This window comes from Pagrus major, chromosome 10 (assembly GCF_040436345.1).
Source record: "Pagrus major chromosome 10, Pma_NU_1.0".
Taxonomy (NCBI): domain Eukaryota; kingdom Metazoa; phylum Chordata; class Actinopteri; order Spariformes; family Sparidae; genus Pagrus; species Pagrus major.
Window position 1 is genome coordinate 18,706,730 of NC_133224.1, and position 17,571 is coordinate 18,724,300.

General features: G+C 40.1%; 2 protein-coding genes across 2 annotated transcripts in view; both read right to left on the minus strand.

Annotated features, from left to right (window-relative positions):
- dock11 (dedicator of cytokinesis 11) overlaps nt 1-9,462 on the minus strand; it is a 68,349-nt gene extending 58,887 nt beyond the window's left edge. The window contains exons 1-2 of the mRNA XM_073474975.1: nt 9,284-9,462; nt 689-805 (exon numbers count right to left, since the gene is read on the minus strand). Of these exons, the coding sequence (XP_073331076.1) occupies nt 689-805; nt 9,284-9,388 (222 nt within the window). The 5' untranslated portion in view covers nt 9,389-9,462. The remainder of the gene's footprint in view (nt 1-688; nt 806-9,283) is intronic.
- Nucleotides 9,463-10,651: 1,189 nt separating this feature from the next.
- On the minus strand, nt 10,652-14,152 carry haus4 (HAUS augmin-like complex, subunit 4). Its single transcript, XM_073475206.1, has 9 exons — nt 13,996-14,152; nt 13,640-13,779; nt 13,211-13,342; nt 12,728-12,868; nt 12,428-12,524; nt 12,157-12,302; nt 11,770-11,900; nt 11,569-11,637; nt 10,652-11,435 (listed from the first exon to the last, which is right to left on the minus strand). Exons 1-9 carry the CDS (start codon nt 14,060-14,062, stop codon nt 11,249-11,251), a joined length of 1,110 nt encoding a protein of 369 aa, XP_073331307.1. The 5' UTR covers nt 14,063-14,152; the 3' UTR covers nt 10,652-11,248.
- Between the last annotated feature and the right edge of the window lie 3,419 nt (nt 14,153-17,571).

The window sequence follows — 17,571 nt, forward strand, 5'->3', positions numbered from 1 at the left end:
TCCTGAAGAGTTATGTTCTCAATCACCAGTTCTAAGTCTTTTTCAACACAGCATGATCATTTTGAAAATTATGGTCCCATTAAGAGTAAAATATGGTCACTCTTGGCTCCAAAAAACCAAGATGGCAACAATCGTAATGCCACATTTGAGACTTCAAAACGGTTGCCCACAAACCAGTAGATGATGTTACGATGGGTTCAATCTCATTGGCACGGGGGTTCATTTAGAAACCTCCTCATCATTGGACTGCTAATGTTTCTTGCCACACCTGACCTATGTAACATAACAGCTATGTATGTAACAGCTGTCCAAGATATTAATTTGCTGGGTACAATGTTGTTATAACCAATAAAAATAATGTTCAAAACCAGATAGATATTTGCAAAAATCTAATTTATCCTTTAAGCAATGACCAAACATCTTTACTGTATTTTTTAATCTAATGTGCCAGCCAGCCAACTACAACTTTGACTCTTAATAAGATATGACAACTTTGAAAAACTTAGAGTAGTTGCGGACACACTGAAAAGAAATTAAAGTATTATAACTTGAACTAGCCCCACACTCCTATAAAATGCTGTTTAGAAGCAGCAGACGACTGGGTAAACTGCACAGCTGAGGAAGATGACCTGGGTGAGCGCCAGCCCCAGAGGACAGGACACAGCGGGGAAGGGATGAAGGGACTCACCGATACATCGTCCACAGGGCAGAGCAGCAGGTCTCTGTGGGGGTCGCTGTGGATCTGAGCCTTTCTCTGAAACACCACAGCCTCATAGTCAAGTGGTTCAATGATCTTTGGCTGCTCCTGAGAGGGAGAGATAGACAGAACATAAACACATGCCGTTTCAAATAACACACACACACACAATTATTTTTGATGTTAAATTCTGATCATTTTGTCTTTCCTTGCCATTCCTTGCCATAGCCATTGCTATTTGAAGGCAGTTAACAAGCACTCAACCCCAGACGTTTTCACCATCCATGCAAAAGCAGAGCCACAAGAGATCAGAGAGACAACCACAAAGTTCAGAGGACTGTCAGAGAGCACGGAAACAGTGGCTCAGAGAATTGTGGGCGGATGAAAAAAAAAGGCAAAAGATGACAAAAGGGAAGCAACTGACAACAAACACAAGACAGGAAGGGCAAGAAAGGTGAGAAAAAACAGCAGAGAAATGGACGAATGATATTTGACTTGATGGTCATGTGATAAATAAAGATATGTAATAATGAAACAAAACACAAGAAGTAAATCACATGCCAGCATGGTTCCAGCCACAGATCATAACTTCCTGTTTTGATTTTCGTGGAGAAGTAAAAGATATGAAATCATTCTGACTTAAAGAGGCCTACAGGCTAAAAGCTAGCCTTCAACAACTAGGTCAAGATGTGATCACAAACCACTTGGAGAGATTCAGAATTAATTCCAAGAAAGTGGCACTTTAAGCTCGAGCTAAGCGGTGAAGATGGTGATGAATAGCTTAGCCAATAAGCCCTGGCTGAGCGACACCAAGCCATTTGGACTGGAGAAGAGGAAATCAGACTGGATGGATTTGATCAGCTTCTGTGCCACATTACTGAGCCACTGTCACGAAAAACCCGCACTATGCGAAACAGCTGGGAGTGTATGACTGAGTCATTTTCCACCTTGTCATATTTCTATTTTAATGAAATGCACAGCTTTGTTTTTCTGTTGCACCACTGTTGGAGTGGGCAGAGTGAGCAAGCTAGTAATAAAGTTCAGCAGTAGTTTGGCTGCTGCTTTTTCCCCTCTGCTTGCTGCTGGTCTCCCCTCCCATCTACTGCCTTCCCACAAAAACTCTGGGCATTATGTTGCGTTCCATTGTACTCGGAATTTGGAAAAAACGACCTCCAACACGGAAAAGTGCAATGCAGCGGCCATCCAAGTCGGAATCCGAAGTCAGAAACTTGGGCAAGATCCGCGTAGCTCGAGTTCGCCAACATAAGCACAGACACACACACAGTGAACAATAAAATGTTTTCCTCTTCATCAATTTTTACTTCATGTAGTGTTTGTTTGTAAAAACATGGAGTAAATAGAACTTTGCAGTTGTCATTTTCACTTTCATTGAGTTGATCTGTGCTCAATAGAAGTCTCTGAGAATAAGTGTCCTCAACTGTTCATCATCAGCTGCTGTAGTTGCTTGTGAAGTTGGCAGACTTGCCATTCAAACACGAGCCTCCATGTTTTTCTGAGCAAATGCCCTGGAACGCTTTCAGATTGGAAGTCGGAAAATACTGACAGGGAAATTCCGATTTTGGACTTGCAATGGAACTCACCAGTAGAGCTAAAGCCGTCAATTAATCAATTAGTCAACTGAAAGAAAGTTAACTGTCGACTGTTCTGATAATCATTCAATCCGGTGTTTTTAATCCTGTTCCTGCCCTGCATGTTTTAGATGTTTCCCTGATTCAAATGATCAGCTCGTTATCAAGCTCTGCAGAAGCCTGATCACTACCTATTCATGTGAATCAGGTGTTTGTTTGTTGGACAAAATAAGCTTTTATTTTATTTTATAGATGATTCAATTTATTGTGAAAATAATTCATTTTAGATTAATCAAAATAGTCATTATTTGCAGCCCTACTGGGCATGTTTTCATGCGCACTTATATTTCAGTATTTGAGGTCTTTTTAAGCTGTATGTGCCCAGGGAACCATTTAACATGTAGTTTTCCCTGAAAGACCCTTACAACATATTTTCTTCTTCTTACGAGCAATAGGGACCAACATGAACACACAATTTTCTGCCGAAGGTTGAACAGTTTTTGTAATCTCACATTAACTACTTAACAAATTATACTTAAAGTGGAAACAGACAAAGCTGTATCTGATCGCTTTCAGTTTTCCTCAAAGTAGCAACTAGGAACAACAGAGTAGATCACGAGTCAGCCTTCATTTTCTGCTTTAGTCATAAAAATTAGATGTTACAAAAGAATACTTAAGATTTAAAACCAAGTTTTCAGAGGTATAGCTGTAAAATTGTCGAATAACACTGACTGACTGTATCAGATGTATATATTGTGCATCAGCTTGTTTTAGCTCCTCACTGCATCAGTCCATCATATGGAAAGATGCAAGCTTTCTTTACCATGTTTAGGACTGCAACTAACGATATTTTCATAATCAATTAATCTGACAATCATTTTCTCATTTAATCAATTAGTTATATGGTCCGTTAAATGTCCAAAATTTGAAAAATGTTGATCAGTGTTTCCTAAAGCACAAGATAATGTCCTCAAATGTCCTGTTCTGCCCAAAATCCAAAGATATTCAGTTTTCTGTCATAGAGGAGTTAAGAAACCAGAAAATATTTTACATTTACATTTTTAAAAAAACTTCTGTTTTCTTTAAAAATGACTAAAAATTATGAATCAATTATCAAAATAGTTGGCAATAAATGTAATAGTTGAAGACTGATTAATCGGCTAATCATTGTAGCTCTACTCATTTTTTACTAATTTCCTGACATGTCTGGTAACTTTGTCTGGTTCAGTGACGTTCAAGGGGTTAAAAATATTCCTCTTGAATATCTTGGTATCAGTGCACAAGCCAATAAAGGAAAGAAAGTTCTCCCTTTCCATGTTCACCAACCAATAATTTGGTGAAACAAGCTGCTTACACGTTTTCTGCAGAGTTTTCCACCAGACCCCGACTTTCTCACATGTCTACATGAAGACTGCCTCGAGCATTTTTTTAACCACTTATCGAAACAACTACTTCCTAACCCTAATGATACTGAAATTTAATATTTGCCCATTCTTCTGTGTCTCTTTTTACATAAAGATCAGCCCTTTAGTGGACAACCAGCAACCTGAGCAGTTGCAAAACTCAACACCTACGAGTCTGTTGAAAGCATTACACATGACTGTGTCGCCCCTGCACCCACAGCAGCAGCTCTGCTTCCTGTCATGTGCAACAAGCTCAACCGCAGCGCTACAAGTCAGAGGCAACCGTTCGGAGGCACACGGTGGCTCGACTGCAACGCTGATCATGTTACAGAGAGAGAGAGAGAAAGAGGGAAGGAGGGAGGGGAAGCAAGCAGAGAGAGAATGAAATAGAGAAAGAGATAGAAAGAGAAATAGTTCTGCTTTCACAGAAGAAAGAAGCTGAAGAATCACAAGCAGGCAGCTGTCAAGTCACAGTCTCACAGATTGAGAAACAGTGAGATGCAAAAACGCTGAAGGACATGGCCTAAGACTTGGGTGTAACTGTATGGTGCAAGCATTCAAGACACTCTCTTAAGTCTATGTCCACTGCGCTTTCAACCTGGCCGGACAACACTCACACACCAATTACTGAGTACAAAGCATTGTGAAGACTCCCAGTGTGCCTCCAGAGGACTATGATCATGATGATGATGGTGCTGTTAGCGAGGGTGCACTTCCAGACGTCTGTGTCCCATTACGCTTCAGCAGATGTGAGGCACTCCAACACAGCCAGGTGCATTTTATCACGTCTGCTCGGGAAGCTTACACTTATGAACAACGGATGAGCGGGGCACACACACACTGACATGCGAGTCACATACAGTATGAAGCAGATCCCTGTCCCAATGCTGACCCCACTAAGTGCTCCAATCTGTGTGTATATGAGCAGCCTAGACACATGGCAGCTCACTCAAGGGAAAAAAAGGATTTTCACTGGTCTCTTTTATCCTTGTGTTAGTCCAAAAACTGTCTAGTCCAAAATGATTATTAATAATGTATAAATAGAGACTCTTGCAGCATTTGCATTAGGGATCCACAGATAGATATAGTATTTAAACACCAAATTTAAAGCTAATTATTGTGAAATTAAAAAGGAAAAGTTCACCCAAAAGTGAAAATTCAGTCATTATCTACTCAAAAACAGCAAAACAGCGTTGCAGCATTCTCCTTAACAACTGACGTACATGGAGACTCATTTTAAAATGCAAAAAAACAACCAGAAAAAATAAAAATAAAAACATAGAACAGCTTCATACAGCTTATCAGGTGTTATCCACGTCTACGGAAGCCCTGAGATCCCAAATATATTTGAAAATACGTTATTTACACCCTTGACGTGCGGTCCAGCTAATGAAACCACGACACACGATGTGCACGCTAGAGCTTTTAGCTTAGCAGCTACACTGAAGATTTCAGATTTACAAGAGTGTAAATAACATCTTATCAATTTGGGATCTCAGGGCATCCGCAGACTTGGATTACATTTGACAAGCCGTATGGAGCCACTTTATGGTTTATCTTTAGTTGTTTCATACATTTTAAAACAAGTCCCCATCTACTTCATTTGTTAAGAGAATGCTGCAACGCTGTTTTGCTGTGAAGCTCCAGAAATGTTTTGTGGACAACGAAAATTCACCTGACTTCCCATCAGCATGGGGTAGGTAAGTACTGTCAGTAAGTGAATTATATTTTTTAAGTAAACTTTTCCTTTAAGTTTCCATTATCCAACACATTTCCCATTACACAGATAGTGGCCTATAATTGACTACTAGAAGTCTGTTGCCATCCAATGAAAACTATATATCCCCAAAATGTCAACTTTAAATAAAACACGAAAGACGACCTGCCTCAAGCTTTATGATGATGCATAATTTTAGCCTAAAACATACATTAATCAACCCTCCATATACAGAATTATATATACCTTCAGCAAAAGCTCCACCTAAAAAATGACCAAATATAGAGATGTATGTATGCATGAGCACACTCCAGATGTATTTAATCCTCAGAGGGTGGCATTCCTACTGAGCTGACTATACACTGTCATACATAGTTGGTTGCACAGTCACATGGACACTGGTATTCCTGTGCCCTCTACAATCTAGATGTCAACAGTGCATTCCTACAGAGTGGTTCCCAAACGTTTTTCGTCATATGAACTGAAAGCAAAGAGATTTCACATCCCCCCACCCCATAAATAGACTCCACTTGTATTTACCGATAACAACACAACACTGGGGAAACTAACTACTAAAGGAGCCAAGTTGAATTTTCATGAAAATGTGAACACACCAATAGACACAAGACTCCTGAGCTGTACTGAAAGTGGCTTTTAAGAGCAAGACACACTTCTTTAGATTCCACTGACCTGTTTGCTTGACGAGCTTCACCTGATTTTATTTTCTTCTCTGTCAACAATCTGTCCAACATGCACACATCTTGCTAACTTGAATCTTGACAGTCTTGCGTGCATCAGAGCAATCTTGTGTTTTTTATTGCTCAATAGTAAGCCTAATTCACAGAACTTTTTCACAGCAGATATTTAACAGGTGGAATTAGGTGGAACTAATGACATTAACGATGGCTCTGTTCCAGCAATTACTGCAATGCACCATTCAAGACTTAAGTAATTAATTACACCTGTTTGGTCAAAAAGTGTTCATACCCACCCTCCAAGTTTGAGGGCTGCAAGTAACATTTATTTTCATTATTTATTAACCTGCTGATCATTTTCTCGATTAATCAGTTAATGATTTGGTCAATAAACAATCTGAAAATGTCCTGTAAATCCCCACAGTTTAACGAGATGTATTCCAATGCTGTGGGTATTTTTTAATTAGCATTCAAAAGCCACAAGAGGTTAAGTTTACCATCATATAAGACAAAGGAAAGTCAAGTCCTTGGACCTGGAACTAGCAAGTTCTGACTTTTAAGCATACATTTCAAACTTAGTTGATTACCACAACAGCTGCCCATTAATTTTCTGCTGATCGAAACTAATAAATTAATAAATTAATCATCAACGCTGTAGCACAGAGGTGCCCAAACCTTTTCCCTTAGAGGACTGAAGCTGAAACTGGATGGTGGGCCATGGACCAAAAGCAAACTCCTTTTGTATTGTACAGTACTGTATTGTTAAGATTTAAAATGGTACTTGGATACAGTTACTTTATTGACTGGCTTCCTGTGCAGTGTCACTTTACCCACCGTGCTCAGATTATGAAAAGTAGTAATCAGGGATCCTACATATTTAAAGAGCATTTTACTTCCCAAACAACAAAACAGCTGGATGCTAGAAACATCTGGTGGGCCAAACTGAACCTTATGGTGGGCCAATGTTGGCCCGCAGAACCCACTTTGAGCAGCCCTGCTTCAGAATAACTACTCTATGATAAGGAGGAATAGAATATTTTAACTTTTATCAGATTTTTGGAAGTTGGAAAGTTTGGAAAGAAATACGCTTTGTCATTTATAGTGATCCTAATTCTATCATTGATTACTAAGAGGGAAAGTCCTGAAGACAAAATCCTCTCAAATTTGGGTTCTGTGATCTAATGTGCATTCACTGAACCCCTGCTCTAGGCAGTTTGTCTGAGGTCAAATTATTGGCACATTATTTGCTTAGATTTTGCCGATAATGTTACATTTGTGAAAATATTGATACATCGGTGAGTATTAGTCAATAACTTTGTGTACCTGCTGGCCTTCAGATAACATGAGAACATGTGGCAACCCCCAACTATGTTTCAACTAGAATCAAGTCTTTGTTTTGCGCCGTACTGAAAACACTGGTGAGACACTGGAGAGGAAGTTGTCGCCTACACGACAGCTTCACAGATCATCTTTTCAGATCAAATACTCCACTGGGTAAGGTCTGCATGGTCTCTTCCAATTATCATCCTGACAATCGCTGTCCACTGTTTCCTAGACAATTGATACAGAAACAGACATGGACTTCATGAAATACCATTATCAGCTGACGGGACTTCTCATGTAGCAACTTCTCACGGCCCGAGGGTTGTCTGAGTCATTTAGAGAAAATCATACTTCCATATTGTTCACCCTCCTGTTTCCTTTTACACAGTTTTATTTGACTTTCTGCTTGGAAACCGTGTAAAACCTGCTTGTTCGGTTGAAAACAAGGGCACTGACGTAAAAGACTTGCAAATAAGACTGACTTTATCGAGATGAAGAAGCAGCTCAGACAGAACACACAAACACATGCAGTCACAGAGGAAGCAGGGTCACAGCATGCCCGAGGGAATCCCCATGTGAGAGGAACACCGCCAGGCCATGCAACAAGACGACGTTTGTTCTCAGCCACCCGTTTACTTCTTAAAATGAGCAGCCCAAAACCTGCGACTCTGAAACCCAGCAGGAGACACAAACCAAACACGTGGCTACGGGCTCAAACAGACACACACTCCCAGCTCTGTTGTGGAAATGAAAAATCACAGCTTTATGGCTCTGATAACCTCTTTGCCTCACGCTCATCCTCAAGATGATCATCATAAGACTGATGCCTAATCCCAGGGGAACAAGGGTTTATCTCTTATCCAAACTGATCCAGCTGCACTCTCTAAACAGATGAAGTTGTATGACTGATGTGTTCTGGGTTCAAGTTGGACATCATGAGAAAGTGGATGATGGTTTTAGTTATTACAAAAAGAAAACAGATCTGAAGTGACATCATCAGTGCAAGTTTCAAGACAAATGTCTCCCCTTTGATGTACTCCATCTGAATAACTTCACACACACACGTGCTGTATCAGCAGGATCCCCAAAGCTATTCATCTCAAGCCACGCTGCGCCTAATCCCGCATTATTGCAGTCTGCTCCATCAGCCGGCAGCACTGCTCTTCATTCACAAGGAACAATAAGATTTTCTTTCCCTTTTGCATTAGACACTCGTCATGAGCAATACATCAATTTTGAAGACATGCGTGAACTGCCTTCTATTGCACAATGTGGCTGGTAGAAATAAAGAGGCTCACAGCAGACCGCTCCGAGGCAGGGACAGGGGGAAGCCATGCTGCAGCTGTCCAACTGGCAGCGCTCCTCGTCCGCCAGCACACAAAAGGAGCCGCGCAAGACTGAAAACCATGTGTTCATGAGCACAATGTCACACTATTCTGTAACGCCTGCAATTTGGGAAAAAAACCGAGCTGTTTAATTCGCGGTGTAATAATGTCTCCATAATAACCTGCCTCTTAACACTGGAGGGGATGTAGCGCTGCCAACAACGCCGGGAAAATTGTTTCAGTGCATTCAGAGAGCGCGTCACAGCAGCTAATGTTATAGGTTAAGGTTGTTGGGACAAGAATGAAAAACTGGAAAAGCAATTTAAAAAAAAAAATTAAATGAAAGAGTATGGAGAATGTTAGGATAAACCAAAAGGAATGGTAGGAATGTAGAAAAGAGGAATGAAGAAGCTTTTACTCCCCTGGGAGGACAGAGGGAAGAGGGGAGTTAGCAAGCTAACCAGTTAGTTACATTCGCCCTGTTAGCTAAAATGACCGCCGCCGGTCCACAGACAGTGTTCATGCTCTGCTCACCACCAGGTCCACGGAGCTCCTCACAGCCTCCGACACGCTCTGCCTGACTTCCGCGGCCGTCCCGGGCTTGCTCAACCTCTTTGTGAATTTTCGCACCTCAGACATAGTGCCCGTCTCTGGTTATAAAATCCACTCCTTGAGTTCCCGGTGTGATATACGAGCATGCCGCGGTACCGGACGGAGCGGCAGCGCTGGTTGTGTGACAGCCAGATGTGGGTTGTGTTGGATGTGAACCAGCCAGCGGTTCGCGTAGCGAGGCGGGGCCGCTGCTGCTGCTGGTGCTGCTGATGAGAGGACAGAGAGGGTGTAGCAGCGCGAGATGCTTCACTCTTACCTACTTCCGTTTGCCCTCAATGGAACACACTTAACCAAAGATCGTCAATGATGCGAAGACGAGAGTGGGCGTTCACCTTACATCCTCAACCACAGCGAATACCGAAATTATTTTGTGAAATAAAATGAAGAAACCTTTTAAAGACAATGAAAAACATATTTTACTTTGTCTAAAGTGCTTAATGCTGTAAACTTTAAACTCTTGTTGTAAGTTGTAAATTGGACAAATTATAAAATGTCACTTCTAAAGCAGAAGTGTAGTAGTAGTTTCATAGAAAAGCTAAATAAAGACACCTGCTAGGAGTTCACCATATAAAGTAAAAGTACAGAATTACTTTATAGTTTATATTATTATTATTATTATTATTATTATTATTATTGAACTCTGCTGACCCTGAAACATGAAAGTGCACTGCCATCTTGTGGAGCATGCTGACTACTGCAAGAAAACAGCACTAGCCTATTCGTGTTCTCAGCTATTTTACTGAACAAAATTCTAGTGGACAGCAGGTTTAATGTGAGTTACAAGAAAACTGGATTCCATTTCATAGAAGTCATGTTATTGGCCTATATACATATGTAGCACATACACCAAATGTAAAGAATTTAGGATATGCCACTCCCTTTGTACAAATTTGCATCCTTCATGTACAACTCCTGCTGTGACAGGTAGCATATCTTCGGGATTTAATAAGTAATCAACATGGAAACTGCTTAGACGATTTATTTGATGAATAGACAGAACTTATGGTTGTTTTAATCTTCTGCGAGGATTATTTAAAAGCATTGTTTTACAAAGGACAACACATTAGCAGCTTCGGTAAATTAACTCAATTAGGCTGTAGGATGTTTCCCAAGACACACCAAGAAAGGATCAGATGAGTGTTATGTTTGTGTATGCCACCCACCATATCTGAAAGGATGCTGCTTACAAGTCTAGACCTTTCCCGTATACATTAAACCACTAGACAACTGCAGTAAAAACATACATATATATACACAGAATATAGGACATAACTCATTTCCAGACTCGTGGTGATACTTTAATTTATTTACAAAGGAACGCACACCCAGCTTTTGGCTGATTTTTCTGTGTCCGGATACCTGAGGTAAAACATACCTTAACACCTTTATTTCAGGTGAAATTAAATCAAGTCACTGAACAAAAGCTTCACTGTTAGAAGGAAGCACATTTTACTGCAAAAGTACTTTGCATTTTCAGTATGAATATAGTGATTCTCACTTCCTTAAGTTGATATAGAAAGTAGTCAAACGTGACCATGTAGTCACATGCAAGATAGTTAAAGATTGTGTTAAACTGCATCTTACTAAAAGAGTCATGAATACTGAACAAGCCTTGAACACTAAATGGGTTTATGTAGAAACAAAGAAGGCAGAATTACCATGGTGATGCACTGAAGAGGCTGGACTATTTTAGGAAAACTGAACTTACTGAAGTTAATAAACATTAAGTTAGAAGTGCTAGTGGGAGCCTGTGCTTGGCCCACTCATGACTGTATTTACTACATAGTCCAAAGAGTTTCTTTGTCAAGTGTCCAAACGCCAGCATGTCATTGTGACCAGGGACACGCTATGAATAGGGAATGTCTGGCTGTTTTCTTTCTTTCATCTTCACTTGTCATTGTACTGCGTGAACTCCTTCAGAGCCCAGTTCTTCATTTCTATCTCCTGCCGTAACCTGCAGTACTCCTCCGCCAGGACCTCAAACTCTTTGCCCAAGATCTCAAAGGAGGCCAGTTTTAACTCGACAGACTGCTTCTCCCCCCGACAGGCTTTAAGTTCAGAGTCCAGCTTCTCTCTGAAACAAGACACAACAGCAAAAGATTGTTTTGAGAGAAGGATCTGCCAGAATGTGGAGTGGAGCGATATGAGTAACATTTGAATTACTGGACAAAATAAGGAATCAGTCAGATGAACACAAAGCCTCTTGCCTTATTTTTCTATGAGCAGATATCGAGTCAGCTGTGTACGTGTCCAACTGAATTTCCACCATCTCAGTCCTTTAAAGAAAGAAGAGAAAACATGTGTAAAACCTGAAAAGCATTTGTTTTCATTGTACGTCTTTCTGAATAAGTGCACCAGTAAATCAACAGTATTAAAATATATTTAAGCAGGTAAAAGAATTGACTTACTTAATCTTCTGTAAGACTAATTCACATTTTCCCTCAAAGTAGTCTAACTTTTTCCTGTCCAGATCTGTCTGCATCCTCAGCCTGTGGTCCAAAATGAAAGACTGGAGAAGCTGAATACACTTGATCAGCTCCTGGACACACAAGTCAAAAAGGAGGGGAAAAAAAGAAAGGAAAATATTGTTTTTAACAAACTAAAAAAATATACATTTAGGGCCTGTACCCACATTTACCCTTTTAAATATTTTTTTAAAACAATTTCCAGTGAGTAAACCTGCAAAAAAACACAGCGTGCTCATAATTATATACATTTAATATATGTGACAAGCTCCCAAAAACAAAGACATACTGGCTTGTTCTTAGCTACATGTTGATTGATAGAGCTCTTACACAGAGGTAGAGTTGAGTCTGTCTTTGCAGAAGAACTGTGTTTTCCCTGCAGGTCTCCTTCAGACTCTCTGCTCTTTTCTTCTCTCTGTCCAGCTGGGCTGACAGATGAGACAACTTGGTGTTCTTCAGACCATCACTCTCACTCTCTGCAAAAAATAACAGAACAACATCCTTGTTTTCATGTAAGTGCAAAACAATGGCGTGATATAAAAGGTACTGAAAGTGAATGAGATTTTGTAGGAACATGTAAGTCAATGTCTAGATACTGTACCCCATTCAGGTTGATAGTAAGAAAGGAGGCCCCAACACTTCTTCTTCAGGTGTTTCTCAAGCTCTCTGGGAAGACTCTGTTTCATTCTTTGAACATTCTGGTAAAGATGAATACAGCATCGTTGACAAGCTACATTTAAGCATCAATCTGCAACATTTGTGTCAAACTACTGAAGTATCTGTCTACTGATGGACAACTTGTGTATCTGCAATAATACTACTGTGTGATGAACTATCTATCCATCAATTACTTTATATTTCACACATAACACCTTAGCAATTTTGTATTTTTATGACTTACCTTCTCTGATGGCATGAGCTCCATCACCTGTTGAGGGTTCAGGCCCAAAATAGAAGGTTGGTCCTGGTTGGTAGTGCTACTGGGATCCAGCTGTCTGATACACTGAGACACCAGCAGAGACTTCTCCATCGTCTCATAGAACTAAACACACAAACAAACACACACAGCTAGTTATATATTACAGTTTTATTTTTACCATCAGATAAAGTGTCATCCCACTCAATTAAAACACTGTTAATGTCTGTCTCCTAGGCCACCGCGAATGATCTTTTGTCACTTTGGTACACAAGAACATGCAGTGTGCCGTTTACAAATATATTACATGACAGATTACTGGATAGGGAAGTTCAAATGCCTCGAACTGTGACCTTTAGATGTAATGTCCCAAATAAGCTGCCTAGCGTGGCTTTAATGTCCACATGGTGTCCTGTAATCAATCTCAGCTGTTTGTGCACTTGTGGATGGTGCAACTGTGAAATGTACCATGTTCTGGTCAGGGGGTACAGTGGCATGATGCTTCCTGATACAATGGTCCTGGATCATCTCTTTGAGCCCATTGTGGAGACTCTCGGAGCACAGCCAGAGACGCCTCTGGCTCTGCAGCTTCTGCTCAGCCTAGAAAAACACATTTGGAAGTGCTCACAGATACACAAAAGCTAACAGCATGACAGAGGTTCCATCTATGCAACTGCAATTGTTAGTGGTTACCAGTAGAGGTCGGTAAGTGATAGACTACTTACTGTGTAATTAAAAATGTATAACTCTTCACAAAGTGCAGCAAACATTTAGTTGTTTGGTATAACTTTATAAGTTCAGCTTGAGTTACAGACCAAGGAGCTTGTCTTCTAGCAGATGTAAAAGGTAACATTACTGAAGGATTTGTCCCAGTGTGAGCACAGTGCCTGCTGATACCTTGTCCAGCTCCGTTTTCAGTGGGACAGTGAGTCCAGTCTGGTCCACATGTTGTGACAGGGTGGCCAGGAGTTTACAGAACTGAGGGTTCTGGGTCAGATCCTCCTCTGCAATGTCACACAGAGGGAAGGAGGCGAGAACTGGGTGGGAGGACAGTAAACACACTTACGTTATTATTAGTGGCCAAACATAATGACATAATGGGGACTCACAACAGCACAGCACACCAACTTTAACTAAATGCAACTTTAGCTTCCCTAAAAAAAAAAAAAAGCTTTTAAGCCACAATTCCTCCATTTTGTCAGACAAACAGTCAACGCTGCAGCTAACATAAGCTAGTAAACTTGTTTATTTACCACGTTGATGCAAGCTGTCGGCCTTCCCAAGCGACGATATATGTGTAGACTCGGAACCAGCGGACATTTTAACCTGAGCTGTCTTTCTTATTTACCAAGAAACTTCTCAATTTGTGATTTCTGACGACTTTTCTCGCTATCACGAACACGACTTGAAATTAAAATGCGTACTTCCTGAATCAAGTTGCGCGCGTCTGTAGGAAGCGTTCCTATTGGCTAAGAAGTGACCCATGTGATCACCACAGCCTGCCCACGAGAACTGCGTGCCACTTGCGGGAACGCGCACTGTGAAAGCGACAGTTATTGTACATTTAAATGATTTCTAAGGAGGGAAAGTTAGACCACCGTTTAATAATAATATAATTATCATTTACATTAATAATGACACTTAGTATTGAGTCTAAATTTCTATCAAATTGAGCATTTATTCTCTGAATAACTAACCGTTTTTGTCCCAAATTTAGCCTACATGTATGTATTTTGTAAACTTTGCAGGTTTTGTGACGTGACAGAGATGACATGTCTTCCTCACGGCTAAACTAACAAGTATGAGACAGTCCTCCTGCACATCACACTAGGTGTCATAAGATGAGACAAGATATACACAGTTCATTATCAGACTGCATCTTCACTTATAAAAAAAATATGTCCACTGTCAGAAACATTAGGCCTATTTTGCAAGCCTGGATCAAAACAAGGCACTTCATACTCTGAGAGCTCTCAGTAACAACTGGACAGAGAAAAGTACCTTTCACAGCAGTTTAGCAGTCACCTTGTTCAGCTCTCTGCCCCTCTCAGTTTGGATCTATATAAAACTCTACTGCTTGAGGTCTGCACTGGCAGCCAGATTCACGGTCAAAGCCATCTCAAAGAGGTTTGATGAATGCTCGAAAGTCCTTCCACTTGATGGACTACGAATGTTTTTTCTCTGCTAGAGAGGGGCTTCATCTCTACAATCCATAATGTGCAGACTGCTTAGATGGGATGGAAGAGGGACTTCTGGAGGAGAGGGTCTCTCTGGATGAAGAGATGGCCACTATGGCAGTTTCCACATTGCAGGAAAAAAACACTTTATTAATAATACAGTTTTTTTCTGTGTTGACAGTCAGAGGACACATCCTCAGTCAGATTGGAGACCAGTGATGTCGTGTGAGTGGATGATGACCTGGAAGATGGGCAGCAGGAAGAAGTGCAGAAGAAAGAAGAATCATTCCTTCAGCACAATGAATGCAATGTGAGGGAGGAGAGGAGTGTGATTGCCTTTTTTCATTCAATCTGGGAGAATTATGACAGGGTAGCTGACTACTAGAAGTAGATCAGTAAACAGTAACATTCTCAACATCTTTAAATAAATCCCATTCATTTGAATTCATAGTAATTTTCTCTATATTCGTTCATTATTATTAATGATAAATACTGTTCCAGGTTTAAAAAAATTCACTCACTGGCCTTTGACTCAATTTAAAGCATTGAAAATCATTAAAAGTGTACACCAACAATTTAAAACACACAATTTACAACAATAACATCTTGTAACACAGTTAGGTGTTTCATAGTGGATTGAAGAAAGTTGAATCCTATCAATGTTGGTTGTAGTAACACTATGTGTATAACATATAGACATAAAGTACAAATGGTATATAAATGAGTGTTGGTCTTATTTTTGAACTTTGTTCCTATAGCTGCCAAATAGTTGCTTATCAGTTTAGTTTGGTAGTGACAATGTTAGCAGCTTTTTTTTATCTGATGACGCTGACATTTTAACTTTATAATGTACAAAGCAAGTGTCTCATGTTATTATCAAGGGGTGCAAAATAAGTGTGTATCCATAAATCCTCCTACTACTACTCAGAATCATTAGGCCTTGTAATCATCCTCCTCAACATCATTTTAGATTAGATGTTTTTTATCCCTTGGCTCTGACCATCATTTGGCACCAGCATGGCTGGTTGTTGTTGTTGATGTTGCCAGTAGAGGTAACTAGCTTTAGTGGCAATATCCATCTGCAAGTTTATCTAGAGCTGGACTCATACTTAAATAATGATTATAATGACTTCTTATTATCAGTACTTGAAAGTTGATTAGAGCGTATGTGCCTCATTTGTTGGGCTCTCAGGCTGCTGCTTCCACAGGCACTCATCTACCTGTTATTGTCAATAACATCTATTTTGAACCTTTTTATTTATAAATCTTTGTTATTCACGATTTCATTAGCTGTGGCAAGACTTCCTACAAGATTGCTTAGACATAAAACAGTTAGCCTAACTGAACAAGTCTTGTATCGGTCACCACTTCTGATACTGGGGATCATTCTGTTTTATTGCTACATTTCTATCAATAGACTGAATCAGTGTGTAGGCATGACTGGAACTGTCCTTAAATGATTTGAGTCATACCTCTCAAATAGAGAATGTTCTGTTTCCATTGGTGATTGTGTCTCATCTTCAGCCCCCCTGATGTGCGGGTTGCCACAGGGATCTATTCTTGGTCCAATTTTGTTTTCCCTTCACATGCTTCCATTAGGACACATTATCAGTAATTTTGCCTGACAAGACTGTCTGCCCTTGCTACTTGTTCGGTCAGAGCTGGTGACCAAGGATGACCTGGTTTTTGCCATCAGAGCCCTCAAACTCTGGGATTCCCTGCTTGAGATTAGGCTCGCAAACACATTACCTGTTTTAACATCATTGCTTAAAACATATTTTTATAGAAAAGCTTTTTTTGATGGATGATCTGTAACTTCCATGCTGCTGTATTTTATTTTCATTTTTTCTTATAAGTAACTTTATTTTGTATGTTTGTTCTTATTCTTTTTATTCTCATGTATTTTGTGAAGCTTGTTTTAATCTATGTATTCTTTGTAACCTTGTCTAGATAAGTGCTATATCTGTAAAGTTATTATTATTATAGGAATTATCCTCTCCTATTCTTAATGAATATGGGGATTCACAATTGTGAGTATTCTCGTACTGTGTAGTTTTCCCCCCATGACCTCTGCCCTCTGTGCTTCTCACAGCTGTTTCTCTCAACAGTCCCTGCCCATATCTGGTCTTCTTGGTGCTGCATTATTGCTGCTTTATAAGTATACCCTTATATAATTTTGCCCACAGTTTTATACTTCTTTAGTATTCTACTGCAATAACATGCGGCCAGCCACAGTTTTGTGGGTCTACACAAGATGACAAGATGTCCCAGTAAACATAACAGGAATCCCTAATCCAGAGTGGGGTTTTCCCTTTTCCAGTCTGAAAATGGTTGTTCCTAGCATGTGATGTAACTTTTGCTTGATACATACCGTAATATATATAGTAGCTACACTGTAGTGGTGTTTACACAATGGCTGGTGGTCCTCACTCATCAATGAGTGGGCAAAATTAGATATGGGAGCCAGTCAACTCGAGTGAAATTATAATTGACACGGAATAAAGCCAATGGATTGTGTTAGGATGCGACTCTCTGCATTTGATTGGTCACGCTCATGGACCAGCCCTTATTTTCTAAACCAATTAATGAAAGCTAGAGTTGATTGCTGATGTCTTTGACCAATCACAAGCCTGGTTTTCCTAATGGGTGGGT

What these genes read in the sequence shown, in the direction of transcription:
- haus4 (XM_073475206.1), bottom strand. Translation starts at nt 14,062, where the DNA reads ATGTCCGCTGGTTCCGAGTCTACACATATATCGTCGCTTGGGAAGGCC. An exon ending in CGACAGCTTGCATCAACGTG is followed by an intron (nt 13,780 to 13,995) that starts GTAAATAAACAA and finishes CCTCCCACCCAG; the next exon opens with TTCTCGCCTCCTTCCCTCTG. An exon ending in TGAAAACGGAGCTGGACAAG is followed by an intron (nt 13,343 to 13,639) that starts GTATCAGCAGGC and finishes GTGTTTTTCTAG; the next exon opens with GCTGAGCAGAAGCTGCAGAG.